The sequence below is a fragment of the Pungitius pungitius genome, chromosome 1, assembly GCF_949316345.1.
Source record: "Pungitius pungitius chromosome 1, fPunPun2.1, whole genome shotgun sequence".
Taxonomy (NCBI): domain Eukaryota; kingdom Metazoa; phylum Chordata; class Actinopteri; order Perciformes; family Gasterosteidae; genus Pungitius; species Pungitius pungitius.
The window spans coordinates 29079078-29103740 of record NC_084900.1 but is presented as its reverse complement, the minus strand read 5'-3'; the positions used below and the strand labels follow the sequence as shown (position 1 = coordinate 29103740).

At 42.6% G+C, this 24663-nt stretch overlaps 1 protein-coding gene across 2 annotated transcripts in view; it reads left to right on the top strand.

Annotated features, from left to right (window-relative positions):
• Window positions 1-679: 679 nt before the first annotated feature.
• cpne5a (copine Va) overlaps window positions 680-24663 on the top strand; it is a 53629-nt gene continuing 29645 nt past the window's right edge. The window contains exons 1-7 of one of the 2 annotated variants that reach the window (XM_062564294.1): window positions 680-1514; window positions 11150-11190; window positions 11990-12036; window positions 15257-15360; window positions 16432-16471; window positions 17265-17279; window positions 17433-17509. In XM_062564294.1, the coding sequence (XP_062420278.1) occupies window positions 1405-1514; window positions 11150-11190; window positions 11990-12036; window positions 15257-15360; window positions 16432-16471; window positions 17265-17279; window positions 17433-17509 (434 nt within the window). In that variant the 5' untranslated portion in view covers window positions 680-1404. The remainder of the gene's footprint in view (window positions 1515-11149; window positions 11191-11989; window positions 12037-15256; window positions 15361-16431; window positions 16472-17264; window positions 17280-17432; window positions 17510-24663) is intronic. The other variant, XM_062564303.1, reaches the window with a different exon arrangement.

Sequence of the window (24663 nt, the reverse complement as noted above, 5' to 3'; positions counted from 1 at the left end):
CAGTCATAATTACACTCCTGCCACAGCTACAGGAAGTGGGGCGACTGTGGGAGGGAACAGTGGAGAGCCTCACAGCAGGCGGCAGGGAACAATGTACCAAAGGGAGCTAAAAATCAAGCCAACCCAGGGCCACCACCGGGCCTAATTACAGAGAGAACATGATTAAGTATGAAGCATCACTCTGGTAGAGCTGTGTCCGAAATGCACTGACCTCATCAGCCTTGGTCTCACTGTGGGGTGTACAAATGTAACTATACCATTCAGTTAACAATAGACCTTCCACAATGCTTGCTGCTCAGGAACGAAATGTAATATAATGCTTAGACTATAAAATGCAGACCTCATTTCCGTTTAGATGGCTTGTGACCCATGGAACATATGTGCAGGTGTTTCAGTCTGAGGGAGTGGCGGCTGGCCAATAGCAGGAAATGGGATGTTGATTTCAGGTGACGTGGGGAGTTTTTTTTATTGTGATTTCCTAATAAGATAAACATCTTGCCAGAAACAATGCTTCTGTGCAAACACATAGAGAGGAGTCACACACACACTGTACCAATGTCTGCAGCATGGTAGCCGTCCTCTGTGAATTGGTTGAATTGACGAATGAATACTAATATTAGTTAATATCGGTGAAGCGTAAAAGGGGCATGACTGCATGCAATCTCTCAGAGATCAATATACAACAGGGCTGGCAGAAAAACAAAGCAGAGAGAAAAACGTTGTGACTGAAGCTGCACGAGTTCGAGGAGCTGTCCAGATGCTGAAAGCAACGTGCAGCCCTTCAATTAGTAATACAAGCTGGTGGCTCTGGAGGAACTGATGTGCTTTTAACATTATAGATGGAAATAAACTATTCATCCATTGCGTGTGACTTTAGGGTAGAATTTGAGGCGGCAATTTAACTCTGCAGAAAACCCCCAACCAAGTAAAAATTGTACTCTATATTCACGGAGCCGGGTGCTAATCTGATCGTTTTGTAAACGGCTTTGGAGCGAAACGACGACCCGTCCAGCCCATGGAGCCACAGCTTGAATCTGCAACGAGTTGTGTCCGTCGCAGCCCAGCATGTAGGAGAATGCAGACAGGAGGGGTGGAGTTCACAGCTTCTACTTCTCAAACGCTGCTCCGAAAGAAGAGCTCATTCTCTGCCTGGTGAACAGCGGAGTTGGCACTGATACGTCCTGGCATGTGATCCCACTTTCGTCAAATCCACTGCTTTGCTGCTGCAGCCTCCCATTAAACTTCCCATGCTGTTGCCCGTCCAGTGGACAGCACTTAGGAGGTTTGTCTGGACCGTATCTGCTCCCGCTCGCTCGCCCGCCGCGCTGCGGCTCTCCACGGTCGGCTCTCCGGGTTCGGAGGGACTCACGCGGCTCAGTGAGCTGGCCCGTGTTTCCTGCACACATGGAGGGAGACGTCATGGACAAAGTGGAGGCCACGGCGACGGTCTGTGACTTCGATCCCAACGGCGGGAGCATCCCGGCCACCAAAGTGGAGATCACCGTGTCCTGCAGGTGAGTCCACTCCGGGGCTGACGCTGTGTTTGGGGAGCCCCGTGCGCCACGGTGCGTGTTGCCGTGAGAAGACGGGACACCTTTTGTAACAAGCAACGCGTGCCTTTTGACAATGTAGATCTGAAAAGAATCTGCGTTAAAAATGTCAATTTGAATAATAAAATAAAACTTTAAAACACGGGAAAAATTACTCTGTGCGTAAAATGTTGTGTTGTAAAATGCTAAGTTCAGAGCGGACACACTGTGAGATACACAATGTGCTTTAAATCTGACAAACTCTTCTATTTTCATGTTTGTTACTGTGTCCTGTCGAGTTTTGTCTATTGAGATGCATCAACGTCTCTGTCAGCGTGTCTCGCGGGTCTCCAGCACTGTGTGTACGTGTGACTCTTTTTGTGTACTATCGACCCCCCGTAGTTTGTGCCTGGGGGGGTTCCCTCCTGGCTATTTGTTGTGTGCGAAGCCGTTTGACCGCTACAGAGCAACACACAACAACACTATTTTTAGTCACAGGAACACCAATTGTGACTAAATATTTTCTTCTTCGTTGTCCTTTGCGCTTTAATTGAATCTCAGCTCTCGTCGCCCCTCCCAAAATCTTAAATATCACGGAGATGTCCACAGCCTCGGCTGGATAGGGCGGGGCGGCGCTGCTTGCAGGTGGAGTCCCTTCAGTGTGCTTCTGCAACATAAAGGACGACGACTACAGTCGGTACAGTCGTGGAAATTGTCGTTCATTTGCATTTCCCGAGACTCCCTATAGCTGTGCGACGTTTTGCCATAATCCACAGTGTTTAAATCGTTGCCATTCCTGGCTGCTCCAGTTGTGGTCCCACTGCATCACGTGGAAAAGGGACACACACAGCAGTGGTTCTCAACCTTTTTTTAGTGATGTACCACCTAAAAAAATACTTCTTTCAGCCGAGTACCCCCTAAGAAAAGAATTTAAAAAGGATTTTTGAATGGATGCTCATTTTTAATTTATTTAAAAAAAAAAATCTCCCCCTGAAGTGCCTTCGTGTCCCCCCAGGGGTTCACCCCCCATTTGAGAACCACTGCCATAGAGATTTCATTTTATGTGCGTTGAGCCACCGGCGAGAGATTCATCAACCAAACGTTCTGCAGCCATAGTTTTCTTTCCTCTCTTTTTAAAATATGATATGTTCTTGAAATCTGCTTTCACTCACTATTGCTGCAAACGCTGCTGTGTCATCCATTTTGGCATTCTCAAGATTTTCAACAAACCCAACGTTGCGGTTGCCATCTAGGAAACCCTATAAACCGCTTTAGATATAAGTCATCATTCAGGACAAATTGGTTAACCTCTTTAGAGATGACAGGCTAGAGCACCTCCCCTCATAATGCAGCTGAGGGGAGGGGGGCTGCTTAAAATAAATTATCAGCAATAAACACAACTAAGGCCTGTGGTCTTGTTTTTGGGTAACCAAAACATATTAAATCAAATTGTGTGTTAAAAGAGTGTGTGTGTGTGTGTGGTGAGAACGTGTAAGGTTTGAGTATGGAGCTTTGGTTGTGTGTGGGTTTTTTTTGTCCATTTTAGTGCATGACCAGAGAATAGCTGCTGGACTCCCTGTTGGTACACACTTATTTTTTTAGCCTCTGACTTTTATTCTTTAATCTGCAGTTCCCTAGTCTGTCATTAATGTCCAAACAAAGGCCTGCTCAAGGGCACAGTTTGATAGAGCAGAAAAAACTCTTACTTTCATTGAGCCTTGAAACACTTTCTGTTTTGGGAGCAGACTTCAGGTCCTGTCCGTTCTGCTTCGTGACTTTCTGTGATATGGCTCATGCCGGACCTCACAGGATTTCTTCAGAGATCAAATGGCTTAAAAGTTCAACACATGGCCATAAAGATCATACTGATCTTCAAGTATTTCTGGCCCATCCGATAGAAGCAAATAGAAACAATGGGTGTGACGTGGGTGAGGAGCACGGGCCCCACAGCTCTGGGTAATTGATTTAGTAAGCTTGAGAGCTGTGAGATTGCGGTACACACGGAGTTGAATTGTGGCGTGCAGCCCTGCAGCCATTCTCATAACCCTCTGCCAATATTACAGAAAGCTCGCCGACAAACTGGAGGGACTCAAGCAGACAAAGCCTCATCAAAACAAGCGCATATCACTGTTATAGCACATTGTTCACAGTCTACAGCCGCGATTAGTTTTGCTCACAGGTCAGCCGGTGAGCATCCGAGCCAAGAGCTTCTGCTTCTTCGCTGCAAGCTCCAACTCTGCAATAAGATGGCTCTTCAATCTCAAGTGGCCTCTATTTCAACATCTGCCTTACCAAACAAATGGCAGCAAATACAGTTAAGGGGTTTAGGCCAGTGGTCCCCTGCGGTTTGACAAGCGTGATCACACCTCCTATGTGGCTGTTGTGAGTGGGTTCATTAGTTACTGTAGCAGTTCTAATGAAGTGTCTATATGGTTAGCTACATCATGCTTTAATTATGAGCAAAGCAGGAAATATGGGTTCTGCTGCTTTGTAAAATGTGCCTTTTCTTTATATCAGCTCACTAGACCGTCTCCGAGTTGCCCTGTACAATGACTGAAGGGGAACTGGGACTTCATTGTTTTCGATTCCACTGTGAGGCACAAGTCTGTAATGGTTGACACGTGGATGTTCAGTTCATGAGTAGTTCTTTGTTTCTATTATTCTCTGGTTTGTCACAGTTCCCTGTACAGGGTGTCAGTAACGATTTGTAACGCCACTGTTTACTTTATGTGGCCACAATGAGGGAGCAGAGCTGATAAGTCTGACAACCTCCCACAAAGGTTTAAGACCCTTGTCAGAGCAGAGCGAGGGGAAATGATAACTTCCTCCCGAAAGATAAGCTTTCGGTATGATATAAGTTACGAAATAGAAGAGATGTTGGAGTAGAAAAAAGCCCTGATTTTGACATTGTTTCACTGCAAGTACATGATAAACCCCAAGCCCAAGGACGTAGCTTCACATTATCATATCCCTCCTGCTCGAAAACATGTTGACAGAGGACATATCGGAAATTGATTGGTCCTGTCAAATCACACCACAGGTATACTGTTAAAAGTGCACAGCCACTCTGGACTTTATCAGTCTCCATTGCACATTTAATCAAGAAGAAGAAGAAAATGCAGCATGTCCATCTCCTCCTGTTCTCTGCGGTTGCTTCTGCACTCGCATTCATTTGCTGTGATAGATTGGTCAGAGTTGCACTGCATCCAATCAATGCGCTCCAGTGCTTGGGGTTGAGGGGGGGGGGGGGGGGTCGATCTAAGTCAACAGGGCCACTTTGCTCCAGAGGGATTCATTACCTTGTGGAAAACACAAGAGGTCACATGACGGCCAGAATTCTGTGACAAATGCTTGCATGAGAGGATACATGGCGGATAAGGCGCTTCTCGGGGGTCAATCTTGAAACATGGGGCATGTTTCCTGATCCGAGCTCTTCCGGCCGCCATCACAACGGAGGGGGGAAGTCTAATGAAATCATCAGGATTATTACTGTGTGTGGAATCGCTGCTCAATCTGTCACAAACAACTGCCCGAGTAGAGCAATTGGAGTTCAAGCTGTGCGGAAGCCTTTTTTCATTGCAGTGCTTTGTTATGGCCTGCGACTCTGCTGTTGTCGTTTTGTTACTTGCCGTTGTAGCCGTCGATCTAATTCAGTCTTGGTGACCCATTCAATCAAGCTGTGACCTTTGTGGTTGAAACATCCCGGTGCCTTTCTCTGGCATAAAGCAAGTTCGAATTGAACCTGTTTGCATTTTACAAGAGCATACAATGTTAATAAAAGTTAATCTCAAAGTAAAAAAGAAATTTCAATTTGCAGTGTCTTCACTGTGCTGCTCTTTTCATATCGTTTTCTGGGTTAAGACTGACCTGGGGCGAATTGGCAGCTTTTATCTTGCAGGAGGGTTTGTGTGTGCGCCGTGTGTTAGTGATGTATTGCATCTTTTTGGGGGATAAAGGCTGAGAGACACAAGGGTACCAGGAGGAGCTAGATTTCTTTTTTTTTCGTTCAAATTTGGGTTGTTAAGATTGCATGAGGCGATTCTCACAGGTCGATGAAGCGGATGATTATGCATGAACCCCTGACACAGGGAAAATGAGTTGGGATCACAGACACTTGGCTCGTGGTGGTGTCATTGTTTTTAAAATATTCTTATTTAGGATTAATGACAGCAGAGGGGGGTCCTTTGAATACACCGTTGTGATGCTGTGTCAGGGGTGTGTATCAATCTGCATTTTGGGCTGCCATGCAAGTCTTGATTGGAATGACGGGAAAAGTCAAGAGGGTGTTGCCGTAGTAACAAATAAAAGCGGCCCCTGTTGGTATACAAGTACGACGCTGTGGCAGATCCGTACAAAGCGCAACAATTTGCTCTGTGATTTTCACACCTTTTTGCTGCATATGTTTAAGTCTCATCTTTGTTTAAAATCTAAGCCACAGAGCTAAACAAGATACTCATTGTCAGGTTATGTCATTCATGAATTCATCTAAGGCAACATTTTTTTTTGTGTTCAATAGGTTCAGGTGGATGATGTTAATATTTTAGCCAAAGGAGACGTCTCTGTTGGAGAATATGTCGGGTGCATACAATTCATTTTCCTGCAGGGAAGTGGATTATCAATAAAAATGCTGGATTTATGCAAGATAAATTTAACCATAATCTACAAAATGATTCGAAGCTGTCAGTTATTGTAATTCTACTTAGGCTTTATGGAGACGAGAAGAAGACTTGATGTAACGTCTCATTCTAAAGCGTTCATATCTTGTTCATATATTGTTTGTTTTCAGGTGACAAATACACAAAGGCCTGCTTATAAATAATATATTCATTTCGGTCAATAGATCCCCTTTTTTCAATGATTGACGGAATATCAATGAACACAGCAGACTCCTACCCAATACAAATAACAAGCTGTGTCGGTATTGTCCCTATTGTGTCCCTATTTGCCCTATTCTATTGCATTTACCCTGTACAGTTTTATCTGTATCTGAATTCAGATTGATGAAGATTATCCTTCAGCCCCATATCAAGGCCTTAAATCTCTGTAAACCTCATAGGATGTATTTTCTGTCGGATGTGTTGTAAACCAGGCTCCGGACCTCTGGTTGCACTTCATCTCATGTTTATTTGGTGGGGACAGATTTAATATACATAGAGATCTGCTCTACAGTTTTTCATTACAATGTATTGCATTTATAGCTGCTGTAAATTTACAATACCTGTCCCTACACGGGCCTTTAAAAAAACAAATACACGGATGGCAAACACATTTAGACACATACCCGCATATACACTGCAAACACATAACTTAACCTAACACCCCCCCCCCATCCCCCCCCTACTCCCGCATGAGATACACATGATTGAGTACATGATTGTATTAATGGGTCAGAAATGGTTGACCAATGTAAAAAAAAAATAATAATAATAACTTATCCGACTATTGGTTGTGAAAATGCATAGTACATATGGAGCTTAAGCGGTAGTTCTAGAAGGAGGACTCCCTCTTTGCGTAATTTAGACACGCTTCAGCTGGTCTCCCAGAATTATCCAATCAGCGGCGATTGGCTGTGGCTCTAAACCAATCACATATTTGCTGTCAAACCTTTTAAGGGGTTCTCTCTGTGCTGCTGTCAGGTGTCATTTCAGTGCCAAACCGGATACGACTCTCCTCCACCCTCCTGCACCCCAGGCACCTCCAGCAGCTATCAGGCATTCATCAACTCCCTTCTTCACCACCACCACCAGTGTCTAGACCCCAGGGGGGATTCGGCCAAGCAGAACTCGGCATTATGGCCCCTTGATTATCCCGGTTTAGGATGGAGTCCAATCGCCAAAGAATCTCCACGATTGCAATATTATACGGTGTAATAAATGTTTGTCAATTTAGTCTGTCCTGATTGAAATATTTTTAGCCGAGTATTCACATGTGAGATGAGTTGAGTGAAGAGGTCTGTGGTCACGATGGCTTACCACCACTTAACCTGCTGCTTTCACTTCTGCTATCTCATTCCTCACTAACACCAATGAGTGTTTCTCTGAGAGCATTATTATAATGGACACATCGACTCTGCTCTCTCCATTCCTCACTTGACTGAATCCAAGCAGAGCTTACTTTTGCAATCTCAGGTTAATAATCAATTAGTCATTTCGAAGCCAAAAAACGTAAAAGATATTTGCAGCTTGGGTTTTCTAACAGTAGGCAGAGTGCTCTGCAGGGTCATGGCACACATAGTATCAGTGTGTGCATCCCCCAAAGGCTCCTCAGAAAAAAAGACCGTTCCCTGTGCATACCCTTGGCTGTCACACAATGCAATTAGTGGTGATATTCTACCCTGGTCAGACACCGAAAGCCACTGTAAAACAAGGAGTCACAGAGTACTTGAATTCCCATCTATTGTACCAGCAGCTTTACGACTGGGATTTTGTCACTGCCTCCACGACGGCTGACCAGGGAGTGCTGTCCTGTAGGTACTGTCGACTTGGAAATTTCCCAGGTTGAACAGAAACGGAATAATTAGACCGATGGAAAAGAAGGCACCTGGTGCCATCACAGTGAAGGTCAGCAGACTGGTCTGCCACTAACAAAAAGAGCAAGTGCACGTTGAATAAAAAGGACAAATCAACATGTGTGTCATTATCTTTCACTATTCAGGGGATTTACGTAAGCAAAGCAGGCAGATGTCAATTACAACATGAAATGCAGGAGGGCGTTCGATTTGATCACTTGTTGTTTTCATTTGTTTGCTTTAGTCCCAGCCGTAGTGCTCCCTGACACATGTACAGTATGTGATGGTGGATCCTGCATATTATAAAGTTATTTTCAAGAATTATAAAACACCCTCAATTCAGTCGAAATGATGGGATTCAGCCAGTTTGTAAAGGGTCAGCTAACCTCTGCTGCAGCGTATATCTCACGTGTTTGGTTCCCTGACCCCTGAGAGGCTGCTCAAGGCCTATCAGACAAATGTTTGACCTACTGCCCCTGTGGTGTGTAAGTGGAAAGCAAATGTCTGTCCTCAATAAAAAAAGGGGGCCAAAGGGCGATAGAGAAAGTGATGTGACGGAGCAGACTTGAGAAATGCAAACTGTCCTCAACCTTCTCCTTCCACAATCTCTCATTGTCTCTACTGCAATAAAAGACTTCCTCTAACCGGGTCAAAGACTTGACTTTCAAGCTTCTATTTGTTGTGTCCTTTTAAGACAACCTGGCGCCAGTGCATACAAGCCAGATCCAAGGCAATGCAATTCACATTTTGTACAATTTTAAGAAAGTGGAGGACTTCTGAGAATAAGGCACTGCAGGTGCAGCAATTATTTCTCAGTTTAATAATTGGCCACATGGACCAAGAAGCTGCTAAAATATCCCCAGGGAACTGACCAAGAGAGAGTGTCCCACATAACACTCTTATAAAATGGACTTCAGCAGCCAGCCATGTTTTAGAGGTCAAATCTCCTTTACTTTTGTCCTCTAGGGGAAATGCTTTGAATATTTAACATTTATTAACATCTATACAGCCTGAGAAAATTGCGGATTTGGAGTTCATGCATTGGTTGGGTGATATTAATTCATCATTGTAAAATGTTCCTGGAAGTGCCTTAATAATTAAAGTGTGCATAACCAATAACTACAAGCTTAATTTGCTAAAAAATAAAAAAGTGATTTTGCAGGGTATGATTAGACAGCGAAAGTAAGCGATTTAGAGTATGCATTTCTTATTTTCACGAAATTGTATTTAGTTTAATTTCTTGGCATTTTGTTTGTTCCACATTTAATAATGCACTGCAGACTCTCTCTTCACATTTGATAAAATATTAAATTCTCCAGTGACTTAAGGAGATTCTTTTTTTTCCACAGTTTTAATGAAGATGAGATCAAGAGGAATACGAATTGATGTTTGCCATTTTCATTCAAGTGTATCAAATGAGATGATGATGATGCTCTACAGTATGAAGAAGTATGACATGTGGATGAAAAGCAACTGGTCTAATAAGTAGAGTCCAATTACTTTTGTCCTACTTTCAATGAACTTTCTCTTCAACTTACCAGCTTTTGGGATAATGGTCTCTGCTTATCCCGCTGAGAATCATTACGAGAAGGAGTTAACTTTTGAAATAGGCAGTGAAAGCAGACTGATTATTTGAGATGTTAATGCCTGTTACGTGGCCCCATGTGACGAGTAAAATGGTAGGTTAATATGCCTTGGTGTGTAATGCTAATCATTTAAGGGCAAAGTGAGGTTCAGCAACCCAAATGAAGATCATTATGTAAATGCAAAAACAAGGCTTCAAGTTGTTCATTTAGTGCGTTCTGCGCTGAGAGACGGGAGGAGGGGATGGACAGGCTAATTGTTGCCGCATAATGGCTGCCAGGCGGTTACAGGTGGATGCAAAGAGGCAGTTAGTCATGGATGGCTCTGTTATCTCCAATGATAATTACCCTGACAATGTTCCAACTGTAGTCAGGTCAGCCCAAGGCTAATACCTAGCCAAGCTGCATCTGTTATCCGCTCCGTATCCCTGTGACAGAGATTGTGTCCAGGAATGCAGGATTATGAATGACGCCCCCCCCCCCCCCCCCCCCCTGCTCGTATTCAGTGTTCTGAGCTACTTGAAAGCTATATATTGACTCTGCTTGCAATCAAAAAATACATGTATAGACTCATCATGCTGATGTACAGATAAGATCTCTAAGGTCTTGAAGGAGTGGCAGATAAACGCAACAAAATAACCAGGGGGGGTTGTAGTCGTTGGCAACGGCAAAAAAACTCGCTTGGGTGGCGATCGGCCGGTGCTTAGGGACCATCTGGAAAATGTCCCACATTAAAAATGGCACATTAATTGATTGATACTCACGTGCATAAACAGCGGCTTTAGAGGTTGAAGTTAATATCTGCTTGGTTAGATCTTATACAGTAACAGAACGACACACTAAAGGGAATGACTTGAGTCAAAGAAACACACAGAAAATCCAGTCTGATAGCCGTTCTCTTATCTTGAATGAGAACAGTGTGCATGAAAAGGTGTTGGATGGTGATCAGCCTCAGGGAACAGCGATTAAGGCGGTGTTTTATTGCAGGGTTCGGAGCATGTGGCTGTTGTAGGTATCCTCTCTTTCGTAGAGTTTTTCTTTGATTGTTATTCAACGTGAGAGAACCTGAATGGAACTCGTCTGGATGTGTTTGACTGCCGGATCGGACTGATAATCATAATGCAATGAGCACACTTCCATGAAAACCCAACCTTGCTCATGGATTTATCTGATGGACCTGTTCGATGTATTGATCCAGGTTGCTGACAATTCTCAAATCCATCTTCATGTGTTATGACTCGTTGCTTTCTCAGACTCCTCATCTTCTCTCTGCAGTACCACTGAGCATCGATAGAGCTTTCCTCTATCTTGTCATGGGTATATTAAGAGATCACCCAAATAGTCCAGTGTTCGTTTTGATACAAGTTTTTCATGGGTGTCAGAAAGATTTATTGGCTCATATACAAGACAGAGAAAAGCTGAAAGCTTTCACATTTTAGATGCTGCTACACTCAAAGGTTTTCCACTGTTGCTTTAAATATTACTTACATTATCCGATTTTAATGTGTAACTGTTTCCCTCTCATACAGAAATCTTTTGGACCGAGACACTTTCTCCAAATCCGACCCATGTAAGTTCTCATCTTTTTACAATGCGAATTGCAGTACGAGTGATTCTTGCTCAAAAAATGGGAACTGACACCAACTTTGCTTTTGTAAAGCTATACGTTTTACTTTTGCTGAGCTTTACTTTGATTCAGTTTACTGTGCTATTTCAAAGTATTCCTTCAATGACTGCATATTATTTGCACAGTAATGTGACAACCTTTCCTCCCTAAAACCACCTTAATGCATGCAGGGTAAAAAAGTCAGCCTTTGAATACGAATGGGTATCTTTTGTTGAGACACATGGGGATCTGCTACAAAGGCATTTCTTTTGATACTCCCTGAGGGATAGAGAATGGATGAGACATTCATCTCAATAGGGAGGAGGTTCGAGCCTTGTGTGAATAAGCTACGGGGAAAATATCACACTGGTCCCGTTTTGTATTTGCCTAAAGATGAACCCGGAGATTTAAGATGGATCACCTCGTGTTCACCAGCCTCAGCTGTGTTTGAAGTTGCAAAATCAAACAAGAATCAGGAGAATCCTACGATTTGAGGACATTTTATTTTTATTGCACAGCTTCAATTGTCCTCCAGGAACGTTAAATTTGACTTTACAGCTTTGTGGAAATTAAACCCAGAATGTCACGCAACGCAGCGTCATCAACCTTGGAACTTAATTATTCTGTCAGAGCTTGGCAGAATAATTAATGACGAATGTGAGAAAAGATGGAACAGACCAAGCCCCATTTAAAGAAGCAGGATGCCGGATCGAGATTGTCTATTAACAAATGAACTATTTTGTTCTGTCTCCTCTCCTCTCAGTGGTGGTGTTGTACACGCAGGGCGTGGAGTCCAAACAATGGAGGGAGGTAAGAGATCACAGTCGACCCTCTGTCGAGACAACTCAGTCTTCTCTCCATGACCACTCTCCGTCTACACCCCTTTCCTCACCATCCTCACCTCTTCTCCCTCAAGGTAAATGCTGGGACTGCCAATCATTTTCAATTGATTGACTCGGCGGATATCCCAGCGCTGGTCAGAACTCTGTTAGCTGTGACTGATTCGCTGATTAAGGTGGCAGCTGTTTATATCAATAAAGATTTGCCTCTGAATCAGAATCCCCTCCTGCCTGTTGGCTTCTGAGCTTTAATTAGACGAGAGAGGCAGATTAGGTAGGGGAGGGCAGAGATTGCAGCAAAACAGAGGATCCCTTTGGAATTATTTGCCCATGTAATCTCACCGGATGTCAGACAGGAAAAGAATACATTTAAAACCATAACAAGGGAAATAATTGCTAATTCCAGATTATTTTTGGATTTATGGCATCCAGCCATTCTTTAAGAACATTAAACACTGAAAAGCTGAAAGCCGACAGTCAGAAATGTGTACAGCTCAAAAAATACTGACTTTATAAACTCTGCCTGAAGAGAAGGAACCGTCCAAACATTTTATGTTTTCACAGTCTGACTAAATCGTAGTGCTTCGTGTTTATGGACTCCACAGAGACCTTGGTGTCATGCTGGTGCACCGTGGTGTGACACACCGATGTGAGAGTGGGAAACACTCTGCTACAAGGTACAAAGGTTGCAGTTGATGATCTGTGTTTGGCTTTTAAAAAGGGAGGAGGGTTAAAATCAGCATTTAGCGGTACATAGCGAAGTGGATTTCATGATATTTATTTCATATCATACTAATATTTGATCTGCTTTACGCTGACAACCATCCCTGACATAATGTGCATTAACCTTAACTGTAACCTTAGGGTAAGGGGAGTTTTGCATTATTTTTGGGGGATTGTTTTTTTGTCTTTGGAATCAGCTGACTCACGGTAAACCAAACGTCGGTGCTGGTAGCAGCACAGTTGTAACTACTCCAGTTAAACCAGAGAGTAGTTTTTCCAGATCGTCAGGCAGTGTAAACAGCCATCAAGCGCAAGAGTTGAGGAAGGAAGAGAATCTTAATTCTGTCAGCGATCCGTGCGAGAGAGTCGAGCTGTGTCTTCAGCGCAGGGGACAGCTGACTGTCAGAGTCAAGCTGTTCAGCATTGATAAAGCTAAGCGCCTCTCTTCGCCCCAGTGTCATCTAATGCGGTTTTGTTCTCCCAGGAGTAGATGTGGCTGGTCGGAGCACCTTTCACGGTGCCGTCAACCGTCTCTAATCCCATAACTCTTCTGTGGGACAAACTCCGCCGTCGCGTGTGAGTCTTTCACATTAATCCAACAGGAGAATAAGAACAGAACTAATGGACGGACAGTGTTTTGATTCCTGGAGGATTGCTCCGTGAGCTCCACTCGAAACCTGTGCTCCCTTTGACTTCTATCTGCCAGCAGGCACGCTGACGGATGAGAGGCCATCTTTCACAGCCCGACTCGGAGAAAGTCGAGCATGCATTTGTTGTGTATTTTAAAATTCTTTGTTTGGGGATCCTCAGAACATCTCAGACACACCGTCAAACACCTGCAGATCTAAACTGGTCACAAAGTTAACATCTCCTCCATGTGCCCAGAGTACTTTCAAAGTCAAGTGAGGTGATAGTTCACTTTTCTGCTGATCTTGGACTGGCTTCAAAACAAACAATGCTGTTTTTTGTTCATGTGCTTGCGTTGTTTGTTGTTTTATGTAAAGTAGTGTAAATTACTTTTTGTAACTGTGTAAATGGTGCAATACAAAAACATTTGTTCTTAATTGAATCCATAGTTGAATAAATAAAACAATCTGCAGCCCATCATTCTCTTGCCAAATGAGTGTAAAGTCTTAATATATTCTCCTTCTGACTACCGCATTTGTAATTACACCTGTAATTAGCCCCAGTGCAAGTTAATTCTCTTTCTATCACTTTCACTTAGCTGAAAATGCAAGCAAAGCCTTGTAGTTCCACTTCTAGTCAAGCGCTGACACATAAATCTTTTTAACCAAGATTAATTTTCTGACGCACACAATTTATTCCAGACGGGTTTTTTCTGAGGGAAAAAAGTGCACACTGCCAGCGACATGAGAGCCCTGTATCCCCGTGCAATTTTTTTTTTTTGGGGGGGGGGGGGGGGGGAGGTTGACAGTGAATAGGGATCAAACTTTATACGTTGTTGGCTCCCTACTGCCGCATTAAACTTATCATTAAAATAACTGATTGCCTGGTGGAGAGTTCACCTCCTCTTGCACCTGCTGAATGTGACTTCTCACACTGTGACTTCCATGTGGAGGCTAAGCCAGAAGAGAGCTGCTGCTACTCAGCAGGTCAACTTTCAAAGGCTTAGACACCCTTTAATGTTTGATGGCAGGATACAATCGAACGAACTCACTGTCACTATCTTGAGCACAATCAGCTTGACCGTCTTAGCATTAGCACTGGCGTCCATTGGTCGACATGATTGTACAGCTTTATTGTTGTGGCTCCCCTGCTTATTCCCATGTTGCAGGTTTACCCCCCCTGGATGTAATCACAAAGGTGTTAGCCTGTAATCCTGCTGTTTCATCTACTCATTAAGCTCTAACACAGCTATTATTAGTTCACTGCTTTGGATTATGGTTACACTTTATTTTATTCATCTAGTTCAACATCAGTTCTCTGACTTTGAATTATTCATTTTGGATACAATTAAGGAGCTTGTGCAGGGGGTGCAACACTGAATCTCTGTTGATTTGTTTAGCTGCACTACACCTCGTCAGAATCTCGCTTACAAATGGTTTGTGCGTGTCAGTGTGGGCAGATTCCTTTTACAACCAGGGAACAGAACATTTTCGGTCTTTCTGTCATTGGTGCCAGTTTCCCTGTTTAAAGGCAAAATGTCAAAGTTGCAATTCTTCTCTGCCTTTGTCTCGTCAGCCCTTCCTGCGTCTGGTCTTTTTGAAGTGGCTGTAAAGCGACAGTAGCGTGAATTTGATATTGATTAAATAGGTGTAGTTGCAGTGTGTAAGGCTGGCTCAACCCCAGCGCAATGAGGAGAGGTGGAGGAGAAGGGGGTGGGGTGAGGTAAAAGAACGGCGCATGCCATTCCTGAGTGAATGCTTGATGTGTTTAGTCAAAGCTCTGGGCTCACTTCCTCCTCTTTCTGTCTTTTCCCTCTTTTTTTTCTTCTGGTTCTGCTCTAGTTTGGGAGAACAGAGGTGATAGACAACACACTGAACCCGGACTTTGTCAGGAAGTACATCCTGGACTACTTCTTTGAGGAGAAGCAGAACCTGCGCTTCGACGTGTGAGTTATTCTGTTTGATCTGGTCCTCTGGGGACTCACACCGAGGGCTGTGTGTTCCAGGTGCTCCGTCTTCTTCTAACCCAGTCCTCCCAATTATTTCCCTTGTTTCCACCGCAAGCTTTACATTGTCTCCCTCATCCATTCCAGATCTCTCCCCATCTATCTCTTCATTCCCTCTCCATCCTCCCCGTCTTCCCTCCCTTGGCACCAGCTCGGCTCTCCTGAGAAATTATTCATCGGTGCAGTGTCTCAGCCGTCATTTGTTGAAGGGAGATTGGTTTAGGGGGGGATAAATATTTTATATAAAGTTTTATTCTTAATCTCCCTGCTGCCAAGCAAAGAAAATGTATGAGACACAAGTCCAAGTCCCACACAACTCACAAAGACCCCTTTCCTCCCAGTCTAGCGAGAGTGTCAGGAAGGTGGATTTGTTATCTCCCAGAAAAGAGTCAGGATCCCACACCTCTCCCCCCACCTCTCCCCCCACCTCCCTCCTGAAGTAGAACAGCTATGATTTCAAAACTTTTTTATTTTGCTTTGCTTTAAACATGGATTCCCTAGTGGACCTCAGTGATGTATCCAGGACAGAGCTGCAGGCCTCAGTGGATTTTTAGACACATAATGAATGAATTTGGCATGCTCTCATGATTTGACTCAGGAAGAGGAAACAGAGGAGTGCATCCCCTCTTAATTAGTGCTGCTCATCTACATCATTCTTTTATCACAGAAGTGGGAGCCAGGGCCTAGTGAGCTTTAATTACTTTTACATTAAGTTTGACTGGCAAATGCTGGAAACTTTATCCACATAGATGTTTCAATGTGATCCCCGAAGCATGGTATGGAAATCATATTCATGAACTATATAATGACTTCCTTAATTATGTGCAACATTATTGCTTATGCCTTTCCCCCTTTGCTCCCTTGATGACCCAGGTGTGTGATTGACAAGCAGAAAGTGTCCCCTCTGCAGCTAATACTCTTTTTATTGAAGCTGTGCACTGGTTTGTCAGGTCTGATGATGTTTCACCCACATCTTTACCCCTGTGATTTGTGGCCTTTTTGTGATTTCAGGTATGATATTGATTCTAAAAGTCCAGATCTAGCAAAGCATGTAAGTGTACGAAATATTTTATTTGTTTGAGGTTTAAAAGGTTTGCTTTATATTTTAGACATTTGTATGAAATGTTGGTGTCTACAATATTAAGTTTTTATGCAAACAAAAGTTTGCATAAAAACATTCATTCATTTAAGACGGAATACGTTATACTTTTATTTATAACTAAAATATTGTTTAAATTCTTACATACATATAGTAAATCCACCACATTCAGTAAAAAACTTTTTTGAGTTCTGTATACTTTGATTACTTTTTTTAAAATGAGAAATGAAGCATTACACATCATTAAAGCTTACAAAACATTCCCTTTACCAGATTTTTGTTTGCAATTTGTATAAACATCGTATTTGAAGGTCGTTAGCGTCGCCATTTATGGTCAAAGCTTTGATAAAGGATCACTTACCCATTCTACATTGCCACATAAAGAATATAATTGCCGCAGTTGGTTTGCATGGAACCAAAATGTTCAGCAGTAATTGGGCTCTATCACTGTGATGCTTTCATTGTTGTGTTTTTTGTGCTGCATGGTCTGGAATCAAACGGTTTTTGAATGAAACGCGTTCGGCCTTCGTTGTTTTGTTCTTTTTCTCTTCCTCTGAGACTCTTTGACTCTTTACCCTCTGCTATTCAGCTCTTTCACATTCCACTTTTGCTCTTCTTTCTGGCACTTGGTTGATGACAGTCTGGTATTTGAGTCCTGTCCCTTATGTTCCATGATATGCTCTGTTGTGTCACTGCTCCTGCCTGGTCTTTCTCTCATGCTCCTCCTTGTTCTTCACCCCGGAAGCCAACCGACTTCAACGTACGTGTCTGCCTCAGATGTCTTAATTCATAACCGTACAATTCTTATAATGTTACTTAACTCCTCACCGACTCTCCTTGTTACCCCCCGTGATCACCTGAATGCCCCATCCTTCTTCTCTCTCCTTCCCACTTTCTGCTCCTCCCATGGCAGGACTTCCTGGGACAGGTCTACTGTACACTGGGAGAGATAGTGGGATCACCTGCCAGTCGCCTGGAGAAACCTCTAGGGTAAGTGCTCCATTTTACTGTGACTTTGAACAGTCGTTAGTGAGAAAACAGCACCCCAAGGAGACAAATTTAACAATATTACTATTGAAATCTCAATGCCACTAGCCAACCATGGTTTTCTTCCTGGATTTCAAGCGTTGCGGAAAAGATGAGGCGGTGATGAGTATGTCTTCTGGAGGCATCTGTATCGTACATTACACTGCAAGATTAGACCTGTGTGCTCGGATGAGAGAGTGGGTAATTGAATAGGACCGGGGGCTTCCTCGATGCAATTACCGTCTTTAGGAAGGCGGCATTGCACAGGAGAACGCATTGAAGTTAGCGTGAGACACATGGCCTGACAAGTCCTCCAATGTAAATTGCGAAATATGAAGCCCTCAAGCCATCAGCTCCAACAGACCCGCGTGTGGCTCTGTTTATTCTGTCGGCGGAGGACAAGGAGAGTTTTTTTTTTTTCTAGCCAGGAAGCTTGTTTTTCTATATCTGACACTGTGAAGTGTGCATGCCGCTCTGTAAAGCACTGAAGGAGGCGATACTGGCCCCGGGAGTGGGAGGCTTTGGTGTCGACCATGAACTCTGCTAGGGACTGGTGGCTGTGGATTACAGAGCTCTGTGCCCTTCGGTGCCGAATAAGAGGATGAGAAGGATCAAGAGACAGTGTTAACCAGTGCGCTGTAAACAGGGCTTCTCACATCACACAGAATGCTCAGAAGCCCCAGGCAGACACGATAGACAAAACTATTGATTCTGCAGCTCCAGCCGGTCACCTTGATCACCACTGACACTCTTCTGCAGCAGAGGGTGATGAAGATGATATGGGTGCTGTTACAAAAGGCGGTTTAAAAAAACTGCAGAAATGAGCCCTTATGAGACAGTCGGATGTGCTGCTGTCAGCAGTTTCAATGGCTTTTATGTCAGCAAGTAGCAATCAGGAAATAAAGGGAAAGTATCCGTTTCTTTAAATGTTCTGTTCCTGATAACATTCAGTTAAAGGAAGAATTGTATTCCTCCCCATCCTGTTTGAATAGCCAATCGGGATCCTGGGGGAATGGAGTTTTCCTCGCGTCCTGTGATAGATGATGGCTTAGAAGTCGTTTAATGCTAATGTGCTCCATTTCCTTGTCACGCGCCCCAAAGTGACATTGCCTCTCCGGACCAGAGTTGAGGAACGGCTCCCACAGGGACTGAGGAAATCTGTTAGCCATGCTTAAACAAGCCATCCCAAGGCACGATGCATCCAATGACCTGCTTAAGAGGCACATCAGCAGCCTCTTCCACCATTTTCCACACTTCGTCTCCCATTCATCCTCCCTCCATCCATCCACCAGATTGTATTTTTGTAACCTGACCCCCTTTCTCCTCATTGGTGTTTTTGGTTTCATTTTCCATTTTATCTTCCCCCAAACCTCCTCTCTCTCGTCTGCCTTCATTTTACTCCCTTCTTCAACATACAGATGTATACTACTTTACTTTTGAGGCCATTGCACTTACTTATCTTCTAATGGTAGGCACATACCTGCCAAACCGTTACATAAGAAGGAACACAATAATGCTTCTAATCTTGACTTCAAAGTCTGAACCCTTCTGTCTGTTTTTTATACCTTCACCATTACTTTGGGCCCAGATAGGTGTTGAGTCAACACATACTATGAGAGACTGAACCCACACTCACAACAGGTAGCTTCAAACATTTCTCCTTCAAAATACTGTTACACTTTACTCTTCATTTTATTTTTATTTATTTATTTATTTTACCTTTATTTTACCAGGTAAAAAGTCCCATTGAGATCGAGATCTCATTTTCAAGGGCGACCTGGCCAAGAAGGCAGCAGCACACGTAGTTAAAAAACAGCCATAAAATACATATACATGACATGAGTAAAACCACAATACAAATTTAAAGTTAAAAACTAAAATACAAAGAAAAAATGGTCAAAAGCAGAGGCACCGTTCAATATATTTTTGTTGTCTGTCCATTTGGAGACGTCGGAAAACATTAAAAGATACAAGTTGAGACAATTTCAGTTCAGCCTGGAGATTGTTCCATGTTGATGGGGCGGAAAAACTGAATGCTTTTTTCCCCAATTCAGTCCGCACTCATGGAATGTACAGGCAGTAAATGTCACTGGACCTTAAAGCGTACCGGTTTTCGGCTACACGGAGAAGTGAACATACAGTAGATAATACGGGACCATACCGAGGAGAGTCTTGTAGATCAAGGACAACCAGTGAGTTTCTCTCCGAGTGCTCAAAGCTGGCCACCCAGACGTCATATAAAGCTGACAGTGATGTGTGAGGCGACCACAGCCAGTGAAAAACCTCAGTGCACTGTGATATACAGTGTCCAGAGATGCTAGGCTTTTGGACGAAGCACACATATAGAGCACATCTCCATAGTCGACTAACGGTAAAAAAGTTGACGAGACAAGCAGTTTACACGCTCTCAAAGAGAAACCCAAGCGATTTCTGTAAAAGAAGCCAAGCCTTAGTCTTTTTTACCAGGTTTTCAATATGTAATTTAAAAGAGAGCTCCCTATCTAAAAGAACACCTAAGTGCAGTTTTTACAGAAGATACATTATCATTTGAGTAAGGAGCTTTTAAAAACACCATAATTTTTGATTTGTTGGCATTTAAAACCAATTTGAGGTTTTGTAGGCGGTCCTGTACGGCGTTAAAAGCAGATTGTAACAACTCAAATGCAAGCACAACCATGGACGCACAACAATAAATAACAGTGTCGTCAGCATAAAAATGATAGGCAGCATTTGATACATTTACACTAAGATCATTTATATAAATAGAAAATAAAATAGGTCCTAGGACCGAGCCCTGAGGCACACCTTTAGTGATCTCAAGTGAGGATGATGTGGCATTGGCTAATTGGACTGACTGAGTCCCGTTAGACAGGTAATCAGCAAACCAGGTGGATGCCTGGTTAGAAATGCCAATTTTTTTCAAGATACTAATCAACATCTTGTGGTGAACCATGTCAAAAGCTTTAGAGAGATCAATAAAAAGGGCAACACATACCTTTTTAAGATCAAGTGCTTCAAATATATCATTTAAAACTTTCAGGTTCATGCTTATGCTTTTCCAAGATGATTTTTTGAGAAATTCTCAAAAAATTATGAAAATATTGTGTGTGCCTGTCAACATGTTATTGACAGAGACTGTTTTGTGGACACCTTTACTGTGATTTAGAACATGTCTGAAGAAGTCAAGGGTGAATATTGGGGTGAGGTTTCACAAACAAGTAATCCCGTTGCAGGATGCCTTGTACCTACATTGTGATAAGTACGCACACACAGACACACACTCGCTTTCCCTTTCATGTTTGCAGAAATCTGCTACCTGAGTTTGGTTCAATAATCCACCTCAATCATTTTTGAATTTGTATGTGCTGTGCAAATGGAAGCAGATGTATTGCCGTGCCATTCGCTACAGAGCAAATTTTCTCCGACTGATTTGTCTTTCGGGAAAATAGCAGGACAGATGAGATGCATGGCTCTGCCTGTGTCTTTGTTAAGACAGAAATGTCTGCCAGTGGAAGGCAAGTTGAGCTATAAACAGCTGAACTGACGCAGTGTTACAGTTCATTTCTGTTTCTAATGTGTTTTTAATGAGATGCATGTATCCAAGTAATTTCTAGCTGAGGAAATGCAAAGCTTAATGATTGACTGATGCAGGTGAATGTCAACCTTTACACAGAAACAGTGTAAGCTGCTCTCTTGGTTGTGATTAGGTGTATAACCTCTACGAGGGAATCATACAATGGTTAAATAGGCAATGTGGAATTAGAGTGCATTATACAAATGGCATTAACCTTTTCTGTTGATGTGGTAAGATATACAACACACTAGAACTCATAAAATGCAGCACGACATTAGCATGTCGGAGCCATTAGCTCACTGTAACTGTGCCCTGCTGCTGTATGCTCGAGGCAGGAAATGAACCGTATGCAAATCTGCCGGGACCGTCGTGGGTGTGCTCACTGCACCCATGGGAGCCAAGGGAGGAATATAGAAATATAGCAAAAATAACCAAGAAAGCAGTACATGCTGAATTCAATATACTGATTCTGAGCGGTAACTCAAATCAGAGGCTCATCTGAACCACAAACCATGTTTGAAATATTCACACTTGTTCACCTCATGTGACTCTTACTTAGTTAATGTAAGAGGTCAGCAATACTGTCTCCAGTTACTGTTATGAGAAAAAATATTAGAAACTACCACAAGTATTTTTGCTGTTTTGTACCGTTTACAGACTATATAAGCCAAAAGCAGTTTATAGGAAGTTAAATGTGTGCTTCTGTTCTGTTGTTCCCAGGCTGAACCACGGAAGTTTGATGCTATATTGATTTTGTGCCTTGTGTTTTGTTATCCAGCGTGACGGTGGGTTACTGTGTTTTCTTTAAGCCTTAAACGTAAACCTGAGGAATCTTTATAGCTCCTCAGAGCCTGCAACACATCGGCGCTTTGAATGCAAACCTTCAAAGGCCAAGCAGGATCTAGATTTAGCTCGGCCCAGAAGTGGAACTAAAATAATAGATTACCAAAATAAGACAAGATAAAAGTGCAGGTAAACAGACACATTTTTAAATGGAGACATAATCTGATTATGAAGCTTCTGATTCAAACCTCAGTAGCTTGATTTGATAATAATAAATACTATGCGTGAAACATTAAATGTATTTCTGGTGTAACAAAATGTAACGAAAACATCATCAGAAAATTCTTCTTCCAAGATGTAGGGGAAACATTTCCCTATGAAACTATGAAGTTACCATTAGCCAAGCAGTTGCTACACCTTTCACCTAATTTACAATAATAGTTGCAATTAGTCAAAGGAAGGTTCTTGCTGTACACAGAATGTAATCTGAAAAGGTGGATGGGTCAAACACTGTTTACTTAATCACAGGAGACTGCTGCAGGTGTCCTTTTTAAAACCAATTAATTGTTCACACATTTTATTGTAGCTTTGTAACTAACTTACTTAGCGTACTTAGCTATAACACCAGTTTATTAGACTATTTTTCTCCTCAGCCAGGTAGTTTTGTGTAAGTAAACCTAAAAACAAAGTAAGAGCAGAGCACATTTTATAAGCCTTGGGCGGATTTTTTTAGGTTGAAGCAATTTGCATGCTGCCATCACCATGTTGATTTCACCTCAATGCACTTTGTTTAATTCAACACAATTCAATTCATGGTATGTATTGAGGTGTCAAATATATTTTTACAATGTCATTGTCACTTATGTACAACTTCTGTGTCAAGTAGCAGCGATCAGGCTCTCGGAGAAACACAAGCAGATGGCATCACTTGTTGTGTGTAATGTTGTGTGGCTTATTTGGAGCTGCACAGCGGTAGTTTATCCAATATGACATCTTTTTTTTTTGCTGCAACTAAAATTCCTGAATTTATGTACTCCATACGTACTGCACGGGTATTTTTCTTTGCATATTTAGCCTAATGATTTCCTGTATCACTGGGATTTGAAGGGTTTTAGACGATTTACAGTGTTCAGCATCCTCTGCCTTGGGACATTACCTCGCAATTAGAGCTTTTTATGCTGCTTCGCTAAATGCCAATTTGGGCTCCAAGCTTAGAAAACTAACAAGGGTCCGTCCTTCTTTACTAATGCGTGTTTCTGCTTATTGAGGAAAAACCCAGCCGTGCTCGTTCCACAAGAAACCTTATTGCCCGGTGAAACAAGCATTTAAAACGCTAACATTCTAGTTTCATGATAAGCAGAAGACTCAGTTCTCAGCACAACAGTTCTTGTAACAAACTGTGTTGAACTGCTCTGTTTATGGCTTTGAGGACTCTAAATAACCCCTCTTTTTGTCTCCCATAAAAAGAGGCCGGTCCTTCAGTGTTTTTTATAGCTCTGTGGATCACACAGCAATAGACTTTTTGTCTTCAGACTCATAATGGAGGCCTTAAGTTTAAGAGCTGAGGAGGTTTTTCCTTCAGATGAGCCCACGTGATTTCTCCGAGCAGTTTTACTATCGGTCGCATCTGAGGGAAAGGCACCCAAACAGCCTCTGACATGCGCTCTGCTGCCTCGGTTTAACACTCCCTTGTTAGTAATCTATTAAACAGTCGAAAGCGATCTGTCGACAAGCAGATTGCAATCTGAAGTCAGCATTCACCGGCACGGAGGAGAACAAGAATTCCATTACTTGGTACCCAGCACCAGGAGAGGAAGTCATGAAAGGCGTGGCCTTTGGTCACAGTGCGGATGTGGGAGTCAAGAATCATCTGTGATTTAATTTGAAACAGAGATATTAGAATACATTTGGATTAAATATATATATATTAAATATATACGACTGTATTAGATATTTACTGATATGTACTGTAATTGCCTCAAATAACAAGATGATTTTCATTCATTGAGGTTGCGATGGTGCTCATAATGCATCCGTGGGATTCCTGGTGTAGGTTATATGAGAAGGAAAAAAAATCGGCATGTTGACAATGTGGTTACGTGCCTTATACCTTGTTTCCACTGTTTAAAAAGCAGACACATTCTTTTTTCATATCCTTCCAACATTGGTATTTTTATCTGCTTAGTGCCCATTCTAACAAAGGTCCAAATAGCTTCGCACAGACACAAACTCCTCCTGCAGCACTAGGAGGCGATTATTTCTTTCCCCTCTTTTCTGGTGTCCTTTTAAATTAGCCGGTGCACTTCTCATCCTCTTTATTAATCCCGGTGAGGTGAGGGATTATGGATAGTTATCTGTGTACAAAGATCAAAGGGATTAGGGGAATAATCCCATTTGAACTCATGTAGATTTTTGGCAACCTTGTCTAATTCTATTCAACTAAGATCTGCACCAAACGGGGCCACAGAGTCACATATGATCCATCTCCTTTCCATCTCTTTTGGTCTCAAACCAGTTGGATTTGTTCAGTTACCCTTATCCCACAGTAAAGAAAAAAAGATTCACCCTGATTCTGTAATCAATGCAATCACACTTCCGCTTCCCAAATAATATTTTTTAATGTGCTTACCCCTGGGTGGGAAATTGCAAAGTATCAATCTTCTTAGCATAATAACACTGCAGTCATTTTTGTCTTGCAGGAAAATATGTAGAGGAGATCCACCCTGCAACAGCAGCAGTGTGAAGAAACAATTTTCTTCTT